The sequence below is a fragment of the Macaca nemestrina genome, chromosome 4 (assembly GCF_043159975.1).
Source record: "Macaca nemestrina isolate mMacNem1 chromosome 4, mMacNem.hap1, whole genome shotgun sequence".
NCBI classification, from domain to species: Eukaryota; Metazoa; Chordata; class Mammalia; order Primates; family Cercopithecidae; genus Macaca; species Macaca nemestrina.
Genome location: NC_092128.1, coordinates 168,355,579 through 168,375,597, shown reverse-complemented (window position 1 = coordinate 168,375,597; position 20,019 = coordinate 168,355,579). Strand labels below are relative to the sequence as shown.

The 20,019-nt window shown below is 38.4% G+C and overlaps 1 protein-coding gene across 11 annotated transcripts in view; it reads left to right on the top strand.

The window, feature by feature from the left end:
- Positions 1-20,019, top strand: part of LOC105472815 (mitochondrial ribosomal protein L39) — a 262,274-nt gene that overhangs the window by 169,208 nt on the left and 73,047 nt on the right. For 7 of the 11 annotated variants that reach the window (XM_071095522.1, XM_071095523.1, XM_071095520.1 and 4 more), the window contains one exon: positions 5,480-5,638. The exons of the other annotated variants lie outside the window; for them this stretch is intronic. In XM_071095522.1, the coding sequence (XP_070951623.1) occupies positions 5,480-5,614 (135 nt within the window). In that variant the 3' untranslated portion in view covers positions 5,615-5,638. Of the gene's footprint in view, positions 1-5,479; positions 5,639-20,019 lie in introns of those variants that run through there. 11 annotated transcript variants of the gene reach the window in all.

Below are 20,019 nucleotides of genomic sequence, written 5' to 3'. Positions count from 1 at the left end.
TGATTAAATCATGACACTTGTGCATGTTCGTGCACACACACACACGCAGTGGAAAATGATGCAGCTCTTAAAGAGAATCATATTTAGTTGTATTGGGACATATAAATGTCCCAAATGGGAGGGATGTTCACGATACACAGTGAGATTTACAAAAGCAAAATCAGAGTGAAATGAATAATACCAATACATTTAAAAAATCAAAATCTAAAAACATGGGGCCAGGCGCAGTGGCTCATGCCTGTAATCCCAGCACTTTGGGAGGCCGAAGCGAGCAGATCACTTGAGGTCAGGAGTTTGAGAACACCCTGGCTAACATGGTGAAAACCCATCTCTATGAAAATTAACTGGGTGTGGTGGTGCATGCCTGTAGTCCCGGCTACTCGGGAGGCAGAGGTTGCGGTGAGCAGAGATCGTGCCACTGCACTCCAGCCTGGGAGACAGAGAGAGACTCCATCTCAAAACAAAAAACAAATAAACAAAAAACACCTAAAAACAGCTTTTGTACTTGACCAAAGAGAAAATGGGATCAAGTACATACCCAGTTCTTCACATATGTAAACTAAGGGAGGTATAGGAGGATTTTTGACTTTTCACTCATTTGTATATTCACTTATATCAGAAATGGAAAGGCACAAAGAAGAAAAGAAGAGGAACACCATCCTGTTGATGGATGCTGGGTGAAAGAAGGGCTGGACACCAATATGACAGTAGATTCATTCCACTCCCCTAAATGAAAATGAGTGGCTGTCTCTGATTTTTTGAGCACAGGGATTTGGAGGAGGATGGTGACTGAGGAGGAAGAAAACATGGCTGGAAGACCCAAGTCTTCAGTTGGGTCTTATTGACAGGGCCTCCCCTGTACAGTTGTCTTTTATATTGGCAGGGCACCTCTCTCTCTAATTATGTTCAGGAGAAGTTCTGCCCATATTTGTGCCAAGTTCCCAAGGTGGGGAGGATGAGGGCAGTAAAGGGATATAGATGAAAGAGGGTGTATCTACTCCAGGTATAAGCAGAAACTTTCAGGTGAGCCAGGAAATTCACCAGATGTCCAGGCTTCCCTTTCTTCCTCCACCCACAGAACCAAGCACCAATTTGCATGTGGGGGTGTCACTGTCCAAAGATTTGCTAGGAGAAGAATATGGTAAGATAATATCTGAGGTTATTAATCTATGCTTTTTATTCTCTCTATACATATTTTTCTCTGCCTGCTCCTCCTCATTCAGGAAGGTTAACTGGCCCTGGGAAGCGTAACATAGGTAATGTTTCTGGCTGTTAATTTTCACTTACTTAAATCTGAAGAAGTCAGGTAACATTTCCAGAGCAGGGAACATTAAGGAGGATTTGTGGGCCTAAATGACGTGTCTTGGCCAGAGACAGGATGGAAGGTGAATTTTCCAAGGTAGAAAGAGATCCCCGTGGGAATAGGGGAGTGTAGGGAGGAGGAGAGAGGAATGTCAGTGGGAGCCAGTAGCTAGGGTCAGTGCCCTGCTTCCAACTACATGAAGAAAGGCATGGAAAGATCCTAAAGAGAAGGTGGATGCTCAGTGTTGAGGCAGATGAAACTAAGAGGAGCCATTCTTCCAATGGTGGACATTTTGGAATTACAAAAAACAAAAAAACAAAAAGAAGTGCTGCTGGGAGCATTCTTGTGTCCCTGTGCAAAGTGTGTCTGGATTTTATGCCTTAGAAGTTGACTTGCTGAGTCCTGAATTTCCAACTTTACTAGATAGTGCAAAAATATTTTCCAAATCATACCAGTGTACTCTTTCAATCTCTTATATTTTTCTTCTCAAATGTATGCTATACTGCCTATAGGGAAATGTCAATGTTCATTAATTATCAGTCATTAAGAATTTGTAAGTTTCCTGTCTTCCCTACTTCCTTGCCATTACTTGTCATTGTCAGACTTTTGAAAATTTTCCAGTCTGATGGACATGAAAGAGTATCTTGTCTTAATTTGCATGTTTCTATTACCAGCAAGTGACAGCTTTTTTCCACATATCTTTGTTGGCCATATAGAGCTCCTCTTCTGTGAACTGAAGGTTTATATTTATCTATCTACTGGACTTTTTGTAGTTTCCTCATTTATAGGATTTTTAAAATATTCTAGATTGGAACTATTTTTCAAATGTCTTCTAAATATCTTCTGTCACTTGCTTGCCTTTTAACTTGGTTTATAGTGTTGAATGTATAGAAATTTAAAATGCTAATGTCATTAAATTTATTCTTTTTTATTTTGTACTTAATGGTTTGCTGTGTTATTTCTTTATTTCAATAGACTCAATTTTTTAAGAGCAGTTTTAGGTTCACAGTAAAATAGAGTAGAAGATACATAGGTTTCCCTTATACCTACCTCTACCTCTGCGTAGGCATAATTTCCTTCATTTTCAATATCCAGCACCAGAATGGTACATTTGTTACAATTGATAAACCTTTTGATGATATTTTGATAAATCTTTTCTAACTTTAATGTTATGAGAGAGCCGCCTACATTTTCTCCTAAAATTTTTAAGGGATGCTTTTAGTCTTTAATCCATGTGGACTTCCCATTGGTATATAGAATGAGGAGAAACTTGATTTTCTGATACATTTTTAAATCTGTTTCTAAATTAAATGAGACCAGACCATCCTACTGGCAGATTCACCTGTGTCCCCACTGAAAGATTCAGGATAGTAAAGCAGTTCCTAACAGGCATTACGACAGGACATTGTGGGTTTATCACTGGACTCATGGATGGGTCTCAGAAACCAAAGAACAGGCCAGGGTATTACCAAGGTTAGTGAGTGGCATGACTTTTCCATGTCATGGATGTTGACTAATTAGGCAACAGGGACATTCAGATTGAAAAGAGGTATAGCTGGCCTGTCCTTACAACTGGATATTAGGATTTGTCAAAACAACTGACAAAGCAGCCACCACAGCAGAGCAAACATGGCAGAACTAACACAGTCGAAGTGTTTTCCAAGCCAATGTACACAACCTAGAGGAGAATATTTACTGGGAAAGGTTTCATCCCTCTAATATCATTAATTTATGCTATGTATATTGTAACATTTTTAAGTTCTTAAAATATTTTAATATAGTGGGATGTAGTACAGAGAAGGGAAAAATCATTTTTAATTGTTTGGTTGGAAAAATGAGATTTTTGTGTGTTCCCCCCAAAAAAATATACAATACAAATAATAAATTTTAATAATTTTTTTTGAGACATAGTCTCACCCTGTCACCCAGGCTAAAGTGCAGTGGTGTGATCTCAGAGCTGGGATTACAGACATGTGCCAACATACCTGGGTAATTTTTGTATTTTTAGTTGAGATGGGGTTTCACCATGTTGGTCAGGCTGGTCTCGAATTCCTGGCCTCAAGTGATTTGCCTGCCTTGACCACCCGAAGTGTTGGGATTATATCATGAGCCACCATGTCTGGCCCAATTTTGATACCTTGAGCAGGGATCACAGTTTTTCTTATAAAAATTCTTCCTCATAAGTAAAACAACTACATGGGATTTCATGGCTATTTTGGTATTTATATAACTCTTTAAGGAAAATAAAACTTTAGTTATATATAAAACCTTGAGTTATATAAATAACTTTATTGAGTTATATACAGTTATAATGGCATTATGTGCTCTAGAGTAAAATCGCAATGTCCATTGTCTCACTGATCGTAATTAAAAACTATAACCCAGAATCCAGTTTGTAATTTCCAAGATGACTGGCACTGTAAGTATTTGAAACATACTTGATCTTTGTGAAAAAAAATTTAATGAAAATAATTAGCTGGGAATATCCCACATGTATTCTAAATCCCCCAGTTGGTTTAGGTAATTTTTCTTATTCTTCCACAACACATGGTATTCTTTCTATGAATGACATCAGTTTGGAAATACCCCATGGTTTTCTGAGTTATAAATGGGTATCTCAGTATGAACTCCTGATTATATTATGATTCATACTTTCACTTCTGTTTTTTTATACTATCATTTTGAAAAAGTGAAAATGAAACTATGTCTCACTGGCCAAGAGTTCACAAGGGAGAGAGAAAAGCAAAGTTTAATGGAATGATTTTCAAAATACTGAAGGACTGTGGTCTGAGAATATTGTAAAGACCATTTCTTAAGGAAAAGCAATGTAGTTGGGATCAAAATAAAAAAATGCTCTTTGAGAGTTTCTCTGGAACTTTAGAGTGTCTACTGTCAGAGTTTTGTTTCACATAAGAGCATTGATTATGATTTCTTCTGGCATTTATTTCTTTATTTATTATTTATGACTCTTAAAACTTGTTTTTCTTGGTGGAACTAGGTTATGAACCCTAGCATTTTAATTCCAGAATTTGTTCTCTTAAGTATTACACTATAGTAGCAATTTGATGGTAACCCTAAGGAAAGAAAGAAAGAAAGAAGAAAAGAAGGAAGGTGTGGAAAGTCCCAGAATGACTCCAGGTCTGAGAGCATTTATTCAAACTGCAAATTTTCTTAGGGCAGGGGTCATGCTAGCTCTGGCTGTGTTCCCTGCACCTCAATTCCTGGCACATAGCAACGCCTGACAAATATTTGTTGAATAAATGAGTACAGTAGCGTAAAAGCAAATTTTTGTACTTCATGGTTTTCTGTAGAAAGCCACAAGAAAAAATTTCATCTGAGGTCTCAGCATTCTAGTAACTATGAAGTATTAAGACTTGTATGAGTTCCCCTTATGAGAGCCTGAAAGTATTAGTATCATGAGGTATGAGGTTTAAGGCTAGATGCCTAAATGGCATCTCATTCTTTATTAAGCTGGACTTGTAGCATGGGAATTTTGTCAGGGATTATAAGACCTTTATAAAGATTAATGTGATTTTAAAAATTATTAGCTTAGGCCGGGTAAGGTGGCCCACACTGTAATCCCAGCACTTTGGGAGACTGAGGTGGGCAGATCCCTTGAGCCCAGGAGTTTGAGACAAGTTTGGGTAACATGGTGAAACCCTATCTTTGCAAAAAATACAAAAATTAGCCGGGTGTGATGGTGCATGCCTGTAGTCTCAGGTACTTGGGAGGCTGAGAGGTAAGAGGATTGCTTGGGCCCGGGAGGTGGAGGCTGCAGTGAGCTGTGATTGCACCACTGCACTATGGTCTGGGTGGCATATAGCAAGGCCTTGTCTCAAAAAAAAAAAAAAAAAGAAGTTAAAAAAAAACTTATTAAGAGGAAATTTACATCCTTGGGCTGCTTGTCACCAAATGGTGATTCTTAACAAATAATTATGTCTTGTGGGTCAAGTGGGTCAATATGTGTTTTTAAATTTTATTTTATGTATTTGTGTTTTGAGGGTGTCACTACTGTTACTCAGGCTGGAGTGCAGTGACACCATCATAGCTCACTGCAGCCTCCACCTCCCTGGGCTCAGAGGATTCTCCCCACTCAGCCTCCCGAGTAACATAGGTGCGTGCCGCCATGCTGGGCTGATTTTTCTTTTCTTTCTTTCTTTCTTTTTTGTTTTGCAGAGATGGAGTCTGGCTGTATTGCTCAAGCTTGGTCTCAAACTCCTGAGCTCCAGCATTCCACCCTGCCTCATCCTCCAAAGTACAGGGATTGCAGGGGTGAGCCACCCTGCCTGGCAATATGTGTTTTTTAAATGAATAAATTAATTCTTCACCTTCAAATCTCCTCTCAGACCAATTTTTTTCTCTACCAACCTTGCTTTGATGATTATATTTCAAATATACCAACTCCTTTAGGTTAAGGCATTGAAGAATGGGTTGTCTAGGAGAGGATATCACCTGTTTTTAACTTTCATTAACATTTTAAGATGCAATAGTCCAACAGACCAGTGAAGCAGTTACTCCACGCGTTTCTAAGAACAGAAGAGGTATATGAGTATGTAAGTGTTGAAGAATAAAAAGAATGGCTACATATCTGCAGTAGCCAATGTGACATGTGAAGAATGTTTAGTGGAGAATAGAAAAGTTATTTCTTCCAAGAATTGTTAAGAGGGCTTCACAACATCCCTTAAAATGTTAGAATATTCTAATGTCAGTTATACCAGTAACCTGGTCTGAAGATGATATTGAGAATATGCTGAGAATAATAATGATATTAATAAAAATGCTTATTATTTTAAGTAATGATATTTTGTGATCTCTTGTTAATCAGCAGTTGATTACCAGAACAAGATTGTTGTAAGAATTAAAAGGATATTATTGAAAAGAAAGCCAAACAGTGAGATTTTCTTTGAAAGCTTATGGAAATTGACTGCAGCAAGATGGGTCATCTTCATGAGATAAAAGACTTTATGAGTCAGTAAGACTTGACTTGTAACTTGTCAAATATTTTTGAAATAAATAATGTGTTATACAGATAGGGAGTTGGTTCACCTGGCATATGAAAAAATAAAACAAAGAATCTATGAGGTACATTATGGCAGAAAAATCTAGCAAAATCGGGTTCCAAGTTTTTTCCTTTCTGATGACAGATGTTGAAATTGTAGCATCAGTCATTCTTTGCTTGGTGTCACTGAGCATCTTGTTTAAATCAACCTTCCACTTACTCTGAATTCAAGTCAAGTAATCAACATTGGGTTGGTGCAAAAGTAATTACAGTTTTTGCCATTACTTTGAAAGGCAAAAGACGCAATTACTTACAATTACTTTTGCCCTAACCTAATATTTCAATTCCAATTTGACTTCCGATATAATTTTACAAGAAAGGGATGCTTTAGCTAGAGATCCCCCCCTTGGCAGTTGTATTTCTTGTTGTAATTAATAAGATGGCTTTTTGTTTGTTTGTACAGAAGTCTCTTTATAGAGTTTCTGTGAATTATAATTCCCACGTTTGACAGAATTTGACACCCTGACGAGATTGAGTTTTTGAATTGACAAGGCTGAGCAAGAGAGTTAGGCCTGCAATGGCTTCCCAAGGTTGTTGCCACTTGGATGACTTCTCCTGTTCTCTAGCTTCTGGAGGGGACACAGTGTGATGAGTACCTGGTAATAAGCATGGCATGGGGTGGTGGTGTGCTGCAGATGTTAGTTCCTTCCCATTCCAGAGTGTTTCTCCAATAGCTTGTATGAGGATGAGGGAAAGAAAATAATGCACTTGAGAAGAAGCAAAGTAGGGAGAAAAAGGAGACCTATTTGTTGCAAGCAAATTTTACTGACATAGTAAGCTCTGAAAGAAATCTGTCATGAGTATTGATCAGGTGTAATGGTTAATTTTAGGTGTCAACTTAACTGGGTCATGGGGTGCCCAGGCATTTGATCAGATATTATTCTGGGTATATCAATGAGGGTGTTTTTGGATGCATGAGATTAATATTTAAACTGATAGACTGAAAAAGGCAAATTGTCCTCCATGATGTGGATGGGCCCACATGGTTTGAGCCGTTGAAGACCTGAAGCGGACAAAGGCTCATCTTCCCATGAATTAAAGGAAGCTTTTTCTGCCTGAGTGCCTTTGAGAGGGGACATTTTTTTTCCTGCTTTTGGTCCCTCACTGAAACATTGGCTTGCCCTGAGTCTCAAGCCTGCCAGCCTGAGCACTGGAACCATTAGCTCTCCTGGGTTTCCAGCTTGCTGACTTCAGATCTTGGGATTTGTCAGCTTTATACTCACGTGAGCCATTTCCATATAATATATCATATTTCCATACCTCCTATTGGTTCTGTTTCTCTAGAGAACCCAGACTAATACATCAGATGCCTTTGTAATATGTCATATTACCAGGAAATTTTACTGTTGTAAATGAATCACATCTTTAATGTACTCACTGGCAAGGCAAATTCTTTCCATCTAGATTTTTGTGACCCAGGGTGAATGTGTTTCCTATTTTTTTCCTTTCAAAAGGGATACATCTCACTAACACTTTTCCAATTCATCTTCAGTAACTGAATTAAAGAATTTGGTGTACTCTTATGACACAGATGCCTGTGGTTCATCTCATCTGGTTTGTTTTGTTTGTGATGCTGCCACATTTCCTTTCCCTTAACAGGCTCTTCCCTCCAGTCCCCAGACTAAACCTTGGACCATCTCTCCACTGGCCCACAGCTACAAAGTCAACAGCTCCACAACTTGCAAGTCTTGCCAAAGTGTTTTAAAGGATGATTTATTAAAGGAAAACCTAAATTAGCAATTGGATATATTCCACTATAATAACTTAAGACCATGCATTAATTCTACAACGACTTACTGAGCACCAGTAGGCCAGGCTGGGTAAACAAAGGTAAAATAAGCAGACTTTTTCCTTGAAGAGGGGAGGTAGGAAAACAGATATGAAGACTAAGAGGAAAAGAAAAGTACCCGATATTCATTGACCATCTAGACTTTACCAGGCACTCTGTGAGGGGCTTTCCAATGAATCTTTATAACAGCTCTCTAAGGGAGATACTATTATCTCTCATTTATGTATGAGGAACCAAGGCTCAGGGAGGTTCTCCAGTTAGGAGCATAGAAATTATAGCTAGCATTCACTGAGCCTCAGTGACAGAGTGGAGTTAAAACCCTGGTCTGTCTGCTTTTTCGCTCTTCTTTCCACTTCACCTTGCCGCTCTGCTCTAGACCTTCACTGCCCAATGTGATGGCCACTAGCCACGTGTGATTATCCAGCATGTGAGATGTGGCCACTTCAAACTGATAAGTGCTATAAGCACAAAATACTAACAAGATTTCAAAAACATACTATGCATAAAACATAAAATATCTCTAATAATTTTTATATTGATTACATGTAGGAATAATAACACTTAAGATATACTGGTGTGTTAGGGCTCTCCAGAGAAGTGGAGCTAATAGGAGATTATAATTAAATGTTATATATTTAATTTATATATGTAATAGGATATATACACATGCACACATGTATATACATCTGTGTATGCACACATGTACACATATGTGTATATATACATATATGTATATACACTATATATGTATGTATATGTAAATGCACGTGTTATGTATATGTAAACACATATATGTGCTATATACTTATGTATATGTAAACACACATGTATATATACATAATATATGTGTGTGTATATGTAGGTATATATACATGTGTATATGCATAATATCCTGTTACGTATATACTACACACAAACACACACACAAAGAGAGAGAATGAGAGAGACAGAGGAGAAAGGAATTTATTTTAAGGAATTGGCTCATGTAATTATGGAGGCTGGCAACTCTGATATTTGTAGACTGTGTCAGCAGCCTGGCAGTTAAGGTAAGAGTTGATGTTGCAGTTTTGAGTCAGAAATCCACAGGGCAGACTAGGCAGGCTGGTAACTCAGGCAGTGTTATGAACTGACTTGTGTCTCTCCCCCACATTCATATGTTGAAGTTCTAACTCCCAGTGAAATTGTATTTGGAGACAGAGCCTTTAAAGAGGCAATTAAGATTAAATGGGACTGCAAGTGTGGGGGGCTAATACAATAGAACACCAGGGATGTTCTTGAACAGAGAAAAGGCCTTGTCTGCAAGCCAAAAAAAAAAAAAAAAAAGGGCCATGGAAGAAACCAAACCTGCCAATACCTTGATCTTGAACTTCCAGTTTCCAAAACTGTGAGAAAATACATTTCTGTTGTTTAAACCACTCAGTCTATGCTGTTTTGTTGTGGAAGCCTGATATGGTTTGGCTCTGTGTCTTCACTCGAATCTCATCTTGAATTGTAATCCCCATCTTGAATTGTAATCCCCACATGTTGAGGGAGGGACCTGGTGGGAAGTGATTGGATCATGGGGGCAGTTTTCCCCATGCCATTCTCGTGGTAGTGAGTGAGTTCTCACTAGATCTGATGGTTTAAAAGTGTTTGGCAGTTCCCCCCACCTCTCTCTCCTGTTGCCTTGTGAAGAAGGTGCTTGCTTCCCTTTTGCCTTCCACCATAATTGTAAGTTTCCTGTGGCCTCCCTAACCATGCAGAACTGTGAGTCAATTAAGCCTCTTTCCTTCATAAATTTCCTAGTTTCAGGTAGTTTTTTATAGCAGTGTGAAAATGGACTAATATAGGAAATTGGTACTGGGAGTTGAGGCATTGCTATAAAGATACTTGAAAATGTAGAAGAGACTTTCGAATTGGGTAATGGGCAGAGGTTGGAAGAGTTTGGAAGGCTCAGAAGAAGACAGGAAGATGTGGGAAAGGTTGACACTTCCTAGAGACTTGTTGAATGATTTTTAACAAACATTATAGTGATATGAACAATAAAACTCAGGCTGAGGAGGTCTCAGATGGAGATGAAGAAATTGTTAGAAGCTGGAATAAAGATCACTCTTGCCATGCTTTAGCAAAGAGACTGGCAGCATTTTATCCCTGCCCTAGAGTTCTGTAGGACTTTGAACTTGAGAGAGATAGTTTAGGGTATCTGGCAGAAGAAATGTCTAAACAGTAAAGCATTGAAGATGCTTATTCTGGCTTTTTCTGAATGCATACAGTCATATGTGTTAATGTAGAGATGATCTGAAATCAGAATTTATGCTTAAAAGGGAAGCAGATCATAAAATCTTGGAAAATTTGCAGCCTATCCATGTGGTAGAAGAGAAAAACCCACTTTCTGGGGAGAAATTCAATCCAGCTGCAGAATTTTCCATAAGTAGCAAGGGGCTGAGAGTTAATAGCCAGGACAATGGGGAAAATGTCTCCGGGGCATGTCAGAGATCTTCGCAGCATCTTCTCCCATTACAGGACCAGAGGCAGAGGAGGGAAAAATGATTTCGTGGGCCAGGCCCAGGACCCTGCTGCTCTGGGTAGTCTTGGGACATGGTAACCTGCATTCCAGCCTCTCCAACTCCAGCCATACCTAAGGGGCCAAGGTACAGCTCAGGCTGTGGCTTCAGAGTGCAAGCCCCAAGCCTTGGCAGCTTCCATGTGGTGTTGGGTCTGTATGTACACAGAAGACAAAGGCTGAGCTTTGGGAACCTCTGCCTAGATTTCAGAGAATGTGTGGAAACACCTGGATGTCCAGACAGAAGTTTGCTGCACAGGCAGAGCCCTCATGGAGAACCTCTACTAGGACAATGTAGAGGGGAAATGTGGGGTTGGAGCCCCCATACAGAGTTCCCACTGGGGCACTGCCTAATAGAGCTATAACAAGAGGGCCACCATCCTCTAGACCCCAGAAAGGTAGATCCACTGACAGCTTGCACCGTGCTCCTAGAAAAGCCACAAGCACTTAATACCAGCCCGTGAAAGCAGCTGTGTGGGGGGGTGGTGTATCCTGCATAGCCACAGGGCTGGAGCTACCCAAGGTTCTGGGAGCCCACTTCTTGCATCAGCATGCCCTGGATGTGAGACATGGACTCAAAGATTATTTTGAAGCTTCAAGATTTAATGAATGCCCTGCTGGGTTTTGGACATGCATGGGGCCTATGGCCCCTTTGTTTTGGCATTTGGAACAGGAATGACTGTACCCCCATTGTATCTTGGAAGTAACTAACTTGCTTTTGACTTTACAGGCTCCTACATGGAAGGGACTTGCCTTGTCTCAGATGAGACTTTGGACTTGGACTTTTGGGTTAATGCTGGAATGAGTTAAGACTTTGGGAAACTGTTGGGAAGGCATGATTGGTTTTGAATTTGAAAAGGACATGAGATTTTGGAGGGGCCAGTGGTGGAATAATATGGTTTTCCTCTGTGTCCCCACCCAAATCTCATCTTAAATTGTAATTTCTCTGTGTTGAGGGAGAGACCTGTGGGAGGGATTGAATCATGGAGGCAGTTTCCCCATGCTGTTTTCACGATAGTGAATGAGTTCTCACTAGATCTGATGGTTTAAAAGTGTTTGGCAGTCCCCCACACCTGCTCTTCTGCTACCTTGTGAAGAAGGTGCTTGCTTCCCCTTCACCCTCTGCTATGATTGTAAGTTTCCTGAGGCCTCCCCAGCCATGTGAACTGTGAGTCAGTTAAACCTATTTCCTTTATAAATAAACCCGTCTTAGGCAGTTGTTTATAGCAGTGTGAAAATGGACTAATACAGAACCCTAGCAAAGATAATATGGGTAAATTTTTTATGCTACAGTCTTTTTTTTTTTTTTTTTAAATAGGATCTCACTCTTGCCCAGGCTGAGTGTAGTGGCACAATCATGACTCACTACAGCCTCAACCTACCAGGCTCAAGTGATCCTCCCACCTCAGCCTCCTGAATAGCAACAACAGGCACTTGACACCATGCCTGGCTAATTTAAAACTTTTTTTTTTTTTAGAGATGGGAGTGTCTCACTGTGTTACCCAGCCTGGTCTTGAACTTCTGGGCTTAAGTGATCCTCCTACCTCATCCTCTCAAAGTGTTTGGATTACAGGCATGAGCCACCACACCAACCTCTATGTTACGGTCTTAGTTCTTAAGGCCTTCAACTGATTAGATGTGGCCCACCCATGATATGGAGTGTAATCTACTATACTGATTTAATTGTTAATCACATCTAAACAATATTTTATTGCATATATATATATTTATTGCAATATTCTAGACTTTTGTTCAACCAAGCAACTGGGCACAATAGGGTAGTCAGGTTGGCACATAAAACCAACCATCACAATTGGGTTCAATAAAGTGTAGCTTTAAAATTATTTTCACCTGTTCCATTTAATTTTTGAAAATGTGGCTACTAGAACATTCAAAATTATGTATGTGGCTCACATTTATAACTCACATTTTATTTCTATTGGACAGTGATGCTCTAGACATTTATGAAAACAAATGTGTTCCAAGGGAGTATGAAGGAATTATGGTAAAATATGCTTGAGGCAATTGGTGAAGGCTTTGCCGAGATGGTAAGATGATGAAAGCACAAATCCTTGCATCAGAATGCCTAGATTTGAATCTCTGCTCTGCCACTTCACTGTGATGCAGGACAAGAAACTTAACCTCTCTGTGCCTTGTTTTCCTCATCTGTAAAATGGGGTAGTAATTAAATCTTCTGCATGGGATTGTGGTAAGGGTTAAATGATTTCATGCATTTAAGCATTTAGAATAGTATCTGAGGCAGTAAATCTCTATAAATATTAAAGAAGGTCATGACTGACCAAAAACTGGACAGTTGAAGGGCTGGACAGTTCCCTAAGGGATTATTGAAAAGGGATGAATTTCACAGGGAGGGAACATCTAACTCTCTTCTTTGGGCTTCCCTTTCTGTCTTACCACAGGAAGATCAGCAGTAGTCTCAATATGTTCTGTGGCTAAGAGTTCAATCACTTGCATTGAGTTTTTGCCTCAGTTGGTGAATAACCAACATGTGTCTGGCAAAGTGCTTGGCATCCCTTTTACTCCTCATTTTACCTGATCTCAGCAGCGCCCATCCCTGCAGGGCACAGACTCCTTTTTTAATATGTTGCTTTTATTTCTTAAAATCTGTGTAAATGGAGCCAGAGAGGAGAGAGAGGAAGGGGTGAAAACACTGAAGATGAGAAAATGGAAGACTAAAAGATATTTGCAAGACATTTGTTGGTCATACAGCAATTTGATTGTTTAAACAAACTTGGCATTGAGAGTTATACAGTTCATTTACTCAAAGAAGACTTCAGATTTTGCATTCCACTCCTTTGGGGACTAGTTGAGACATTAACATCCAAATATTACAAAATAAAATGAACTGAAGCATGAAATTAATATTTAGCATACAGATTTACACAATTTTACTATTTAATAATAGTAGTTGATTTTTAAAGCCTACTGCTGACCAAAAATAATGCAGATTATGTATTGTAGGCCACCTACTTACTTCTCAAAAAATCCTGAGAGGTACTTAAATGCTTACCCTTATTTTTACAGTGGGACCTGCAGCTTAACAAAATTAAGTAACTGTTCAAGTTTATACAAAGAGTACATAGCTAAGTCAGGAATTTCAACTGAATACATTGAGCCCCCATATTATAACACTTCAGTTTACAAAATATAGTCTCTGCAACTATCAACTTCAAAATGCATGTATTAATTCATCAAATGTTTACTCAGCACCTTCTTGTAAAGGCACCATCCTGGGCAGCATGTCCATTTGATAGTGTTTCCTTCTAAAACTGACATTTTTGAAAGTTAATCGCTTTAGAACTAAAGTGCAATTTGAATTATCACTGAATCCTCAGATGAGTTTTAGTTGCTGTTATTTTAATTCAAGGTGAATTAATCCAAATGAAAAATGTCCCAGGCATTCTACAAAATTTTTGCGCTTAATATTCAATTTTTTTTAAATCAGAAAGGATAATGTAACCTTAGTAGGTTGTATGTGTAACAACAGTTTATTCACTTCTCCTGTGTTATCAGTTTTGTTTACATATAGCCACTCATAATACCTTCTTATGATCCTTTGTATTCCTTTAGTGTTGGTCAAAATGTCTTCTTTTTCATCTCTGATTTTATTTATTTGAGTCTTTTCAATTTTATCTTAGTTAATCTAGATAAATGTTAGTTAATTTTGTTTATCTTTTCAAAAAATAACTGTTTCATTGATCTTATAAATTATTTAAAAATCTTTATTTCATTTATTTCTGTTCTAAGCTTTATTACTTCACTCTTTCTACTAATATTGGTTTTAATTTGTTCGTATTTTTATAAAAGTGAGTTACCTTTAGTTGAAATTTCCAGTGAAAACTTAGAAATTGATCAATACCAAATTGATTTTTGTTTTTATTTCTGCCAGTAGATTGAAGTCTATCAAAGATTAAAAAATATTTATCCAAAGTTCAAAGGCTTAGCCTATGTTTGGTGATTATCTTACACTTTGTGCTCATAAACTATTTGGATTCTAAGCTTTCAATTGCATTTACACAAAGCACGTCAATGGATCGCTTCATTGTCTGGGTGTTTGTCCTTCTTGTTTGATTCTTCTTTTTCTATGGAATGGAAGCTATGCCAAAGGGAAGCTCCTACCTAGTCCCATTCCTCTCCTAATTGTTGAAAATATTCTACCCTTAAGAAGTATGAACACCAGTAAATCTATAAGCATGGTAAGTGTGACTATTTTCTTTTCTAAAATTTTGTGCTTTTCTACTATTTAAACTTATCATTTAGATTCGAGGGTACACGTGCAGGTTTGTTTTATAGGGAAACTCTCATGTCATGGGGGTTTGTTGTACAGATAATTTCATCACCTAGATACTAGGCCTAGTACCCAATAGTTATTTTTTTTCTCCTCCTCTCCTTTTTCCCATCCTCCACCCTGAAGTAGGCCCTAGTGTCTGTTGTTCACTTCTTTGAGTTCATGAGTTCTCATCATTTAGCTCCCACTTATTATTTTTTTTTTTAATTATACTTTAAGTTCTAGGGTACATATGCATAATGTGCAGGTTTGTTACATATGTATACATGTGCCATGTTGGTTTGCTGCACGCATTAATTCGTCATTTACATTAGGTATTTCTCCTAATGCTATCCCTCCCCACTCCCCCAACCCCATGGCAGGCCCCAGTGTGTGATGTTCCCCCACCATGTCCAGGTATTCTCGTTGCTCAATTCCCACCTATGAATGAGAACATGCAGTGTTTGGTTTTCTGTCCTTGTGATAGTTTGCTCAGAATGATGGTTTCCAGCTTCCTCCATGTCCCTACAAAGGACATGAACTCATCCTTTTTTATGGCTGCATAGTATTCCATGGTATATATGTGCCACATTTTCTATTTATTTATTTATTTGAGCCAGAGTCTCGTTTTGTCGCCCAGGCTGGAGTGCAGTGGCGTGACCGGCTCACTGCAAGCTCTGCCTCCCGGGTTCATGCCATTCTTCTGCCTCAGGCTCCTGAGTAGCTGGGACTACAGGCACCCACCACCACCCCTGTGTAATTTTTTTCTTTTTAGTAGAGATGGGGTTTCAACATGTTAGCTAGGATGGTCTTGATCTCCTGACCTCGTGATCCACCTGCCTTAGCCTCCCAAAGTGCTGGGATTACTGGTGTGAGCCACCGTGCCCGGCCTATGTGCCACATTTTCTTAATCCAGTCTATCATTGATGGACATTTGGGTTGGTTCCAAGTCTTTGCTATTGTGAATAGTGCCACAGTGAACATACGTGTGCATATGTCTCTATAGTAGCATGATTTATACTCCTTTGGGTATGTACCCAGTAATGGGATCGCTGGGTCAAGTAGTATTTCTAGTTCTAGATACTTGAGGAATCGCCACACTGTCTTCCACAATGATTGAACTAGTTTACAGTCCCACCAACAGTGTAAAAGTGTTCATATTTCTCCATATCCTCTCTAGCACCTGTTGTTTCCTGACTTTTTAATGATCGCCATTCTAACTGGTGTGAGATGGTATCTCATTGTGGTTTTGATTTTCATTTCTCTGATGACCAGTGATGATGAGCATTTTTTCATGTGTATGTTGGCTGCATAAATGTCTGTCCTGAATGGTATTGCCTAGGTTTTCTTCTAGGGTTTTTATGGTTTTAGGTCTAGCATTTAAGTCTTTAATCCATCTTGAATTAATTTTTGTATAACATGTAAGGAAGGGATCTAGTTTCAGCTTTCTACATATGGCTAGCCAGTTTCCCCAGCACCATTTATTACATAGGGAATCCTTTCCCCATTTCTTGTTTTTGTCAGGTTTGTCAAAGATCAGATGGTTGTAGATGTGTGGCGTTATTTCTGAGGCCTCTGTTCTGTTCCATTGGTCTATATCTCTGTTTTGGTACTAGTACCATGCTGTTTTGGTTACTGTAGCCTTGTAATATCATTTGAAGTCAGGTAGCGTGATGCCTCCAGCTTTGTTCTTTTTGTTTAGGATTTTCTTGGCAATGTGGGCTCTTTTTTGATTCTGTATGAACTTTAAAGTCATTTTTTCCAATTCTGTGAAGAAAGTCATTGGTAGCTTGATGGGGATGACATTGAATCTATGAATTACCTTGGGCAGTATGGCCATTTTCACGATATTGATTCTTCCCATCCATGAGCTTGGAATGTTCTTCCATTTGTTTGTGTCCTCTTTTGTTTTGTTGAGCAGTGGTTTGTAGTTCTCCTTGAAGAGGTCCTTCACATCCCTTGTAAGTTGTATTACTAGGTATTTTATTCTCTTTGTAGCAATTGTGAATGAGATTTCACTCATGATTTGGCCCTCTGTTTATCTGTTATTGGTGTTTAGGAAGGCTTATGATTTTCGCACATTGCTTTTGTATCCTGAGACTTTGCTGAAGTTGTTTATCATTAGCTCCCACTTATAAGTGAGAACATGTGGCATTTGGTTTTCTGTTCTCGCGTTAGTTTGCCTAGGATAATAGCCTCCAGCTCCATCTATGTTCTGCAAGAGACATTATCTCATTCTCTTTTATAGCTGCATAGTAGTCCATGGTGTGTGTGTACCACATTTTCTTTATCTAATCTGTCATTGTTGGACATTTTGGTTGATTCCGTATCTTTGCTATTGTGAATGGTGCTGCAGTGAATATTCACATGCATGTGTCTTTATGGTAGAATGATTTATATTCCTCTGGGTATATACCCAGTAATGGAATTGCTGGGTCAACAATGGTTCTGCTTTTAGCTCTTTGAGAAACCACCATGCTGCTTTCCACAATGTTTGAGCTAATTTACGTTACTGCCAAAGTGCTCCATTTTCTTCACATCCTTGCCAGCATCTGTAATTTTTTAACTTTTTTATAATAACCATTCTGACTGGTGTGAGACAATATCCATTGTGGTTTTAATTTGCATTTCTCTAATGATCAGTGATACTGAGCTTTTTAAAATATGCTTTTGGGCTGTATGTATGTCTTTTTTAGAAAAGTATCTGTTTATGCATTTTGTCCACTTTTCAATGGGATTGTTTTCTTTTTTCTATAAATTTGTTTAAGTTCCTTATGGATGATGGATATTAGACCTTTGTCAGATGCATAGTTTGCAAATATTTTCTCCCTTTCTGTAGGTTGTCTGTTTACTCTGTTGATAGGTTTTTTTTTGTTTTTTGTTTTTTTGGCTGTACAGAAGCTCTTAAGTTTAATTAGATCCCATTTGTTAATTTTTGCTTTTGTTACAATTGCTTTTGCTGTGTTTGTCATCAAATCTTTACCCATTCCTGTGTCCAGGATGGTATTGCTAAGTTGTCTAGGGATTTTATAGTTTTGGGTTCTACATGTAAGTCTTTAATATATCTTGAGTTGATTTGTATATATGATGTAAAAAAGGGATCCAGTATCAATTTTCTGTGTATGGCTAGCCAGTTATCCCAGCACCATTTATTTAATAGGGAATGCTTTCCCCATTGCTTGTTTTTGTCAGCTTTGTCAAAGATCAGATGGTCATAGGTGTGTGGACTTGTTTCTGGGCTCACTGTTCTGTTCCGTTGGTCTATGTGTCTGTTTTTGCACCTGTACCATACTGTTTTGGTACCTGTACCATACTGTTTTGGTTATTGTAGCCCCGTAGTATAGTTTGGAGTTGGGTAACATGATGCCTCCAGTTTTGTTCTTTTTGTTTAGGATTGCCTTGTCCATTTGGGCTCTCTTTTGGTTCCATACAAATTTTAAAATAGTTTTTTTTTTTTTTTTTTTTTTTAGTTCTGTGAAGAATGTCGCTGGTAGTTTGATAGGCATGGCATTGAATCTGTAAATTTCTTTGGGCAGTATGGCCATTTTAATGATAATGATTCTTCCTGTCCATGAGCATGGGATGTTTTTGTATTTTTTTTGTGTGTGTCATCACTGATTTCTTTGAGCAGCACTTTGGAATTCCCATTGTAGAGATCTTTCACCTCCATGGTTTGCTGTATTCCTAGATATTTTATTCTTTTTATGGTAACTGTGAATGGGATTGAATTCCTGATTTGGCTCTCAGCTAGGCTGTTGTTGGTGTATAGAAATGCTAGTGATTTTTGTACATTGATTTTATATCCTGCAACATTGCTGAAGTTGTTTATCATCTGAAGGAGCTTTTGGGCCGAGACTATGGGGTTTTCTAGAAATAGAAGCATGTCATCTGCAAAAAGGGATACTTTTAATTCTTCTCTTCCTATTTAAATATACTTTATTTCTTTCTCTTGCCTGGTTGTTCTGGGCAGAGCTTCCAATGCTATGTTGAACAGGATTGGTGAGGGAGGGCATTCTTGTGTTGTGCCAGTTTTCCAGGGGAATGCTTTCAGCTTTTCCCTATTTGGTATGCTGTTGTTTGTGGATTTGTTATAGGTAACTCTTATTATTTTGATGTCTGTTCCTTCAATATTTAGTCAATCAAGAGTTTTTAACATGAAGAGATGTTGAATTTTATCAAAAACCTTTCCTGCATCTATTGAGATAATCATGTTTTTTCCTTTAGTTCTGTTTATGTGATGAATTAGATTTATTGGTTTGTGTACATTGAACCAACTTTGCATCCCAAGGATAAAGTTTACTTGATTATGGTAGATTAGCTTTTTGATGTGCTGCTGCATTTTGTTTACAAGTATTTTGTTGAGGATTTTTGCATCAATGTTCATCAAGGATATTGGCCTGAAGTTTTCCTTTTTCATTGTGTCTCTTCCAGGTTTTGTTATCAGGATGATGATGCTAGCCTCATAGAATGAGTTAGGGAGGAGTCCCCTTTCTTCAATTTTTGGTAATAGTTTCAGTAGGAATGGTACCAGTTCTCTTTGTACATCTGGTAGAATTCTACTGTGAATCCATCTTGTCCTTTTTTTTTTCTTCTTGGTAGGCTATTTATTACTCATTCAGTTTCAGAGGTCATTGTTGGTCTGTGCAGGGAATCAATTTCTTTCTGGCTCAGCCTTGGGAGGGTGTATGTTTCCAGGGATTTATCCATATCTTCTAGGTTTTCTAGAGAGGTGTGTGTGTGTGTGTGTGTGTGTGTGTGTGTGTGTGTGTGTGTAGAGGTGTTTGGAGTAGTTTCTGATGGTTATCTTTATTTCTGAGGGGCCAGTGGTAATATCCCTTTCCTCATTTCTAATTGCGTTTACTTGGATCTATTCTCTTTTTTCTTTATTAGTCTAGGTAGTGCCCTTTCTATGTTAGTAATTTTTTCAGAACACCAATTCCTGGATTCATTGATCTTTTAAGATTTTTTTGGTCTCGATTTCCTTCAGTTTAGCTCTGATTTTTGTTATTTCTTGTCTTCTGCTAGCTTTGGGATTGAT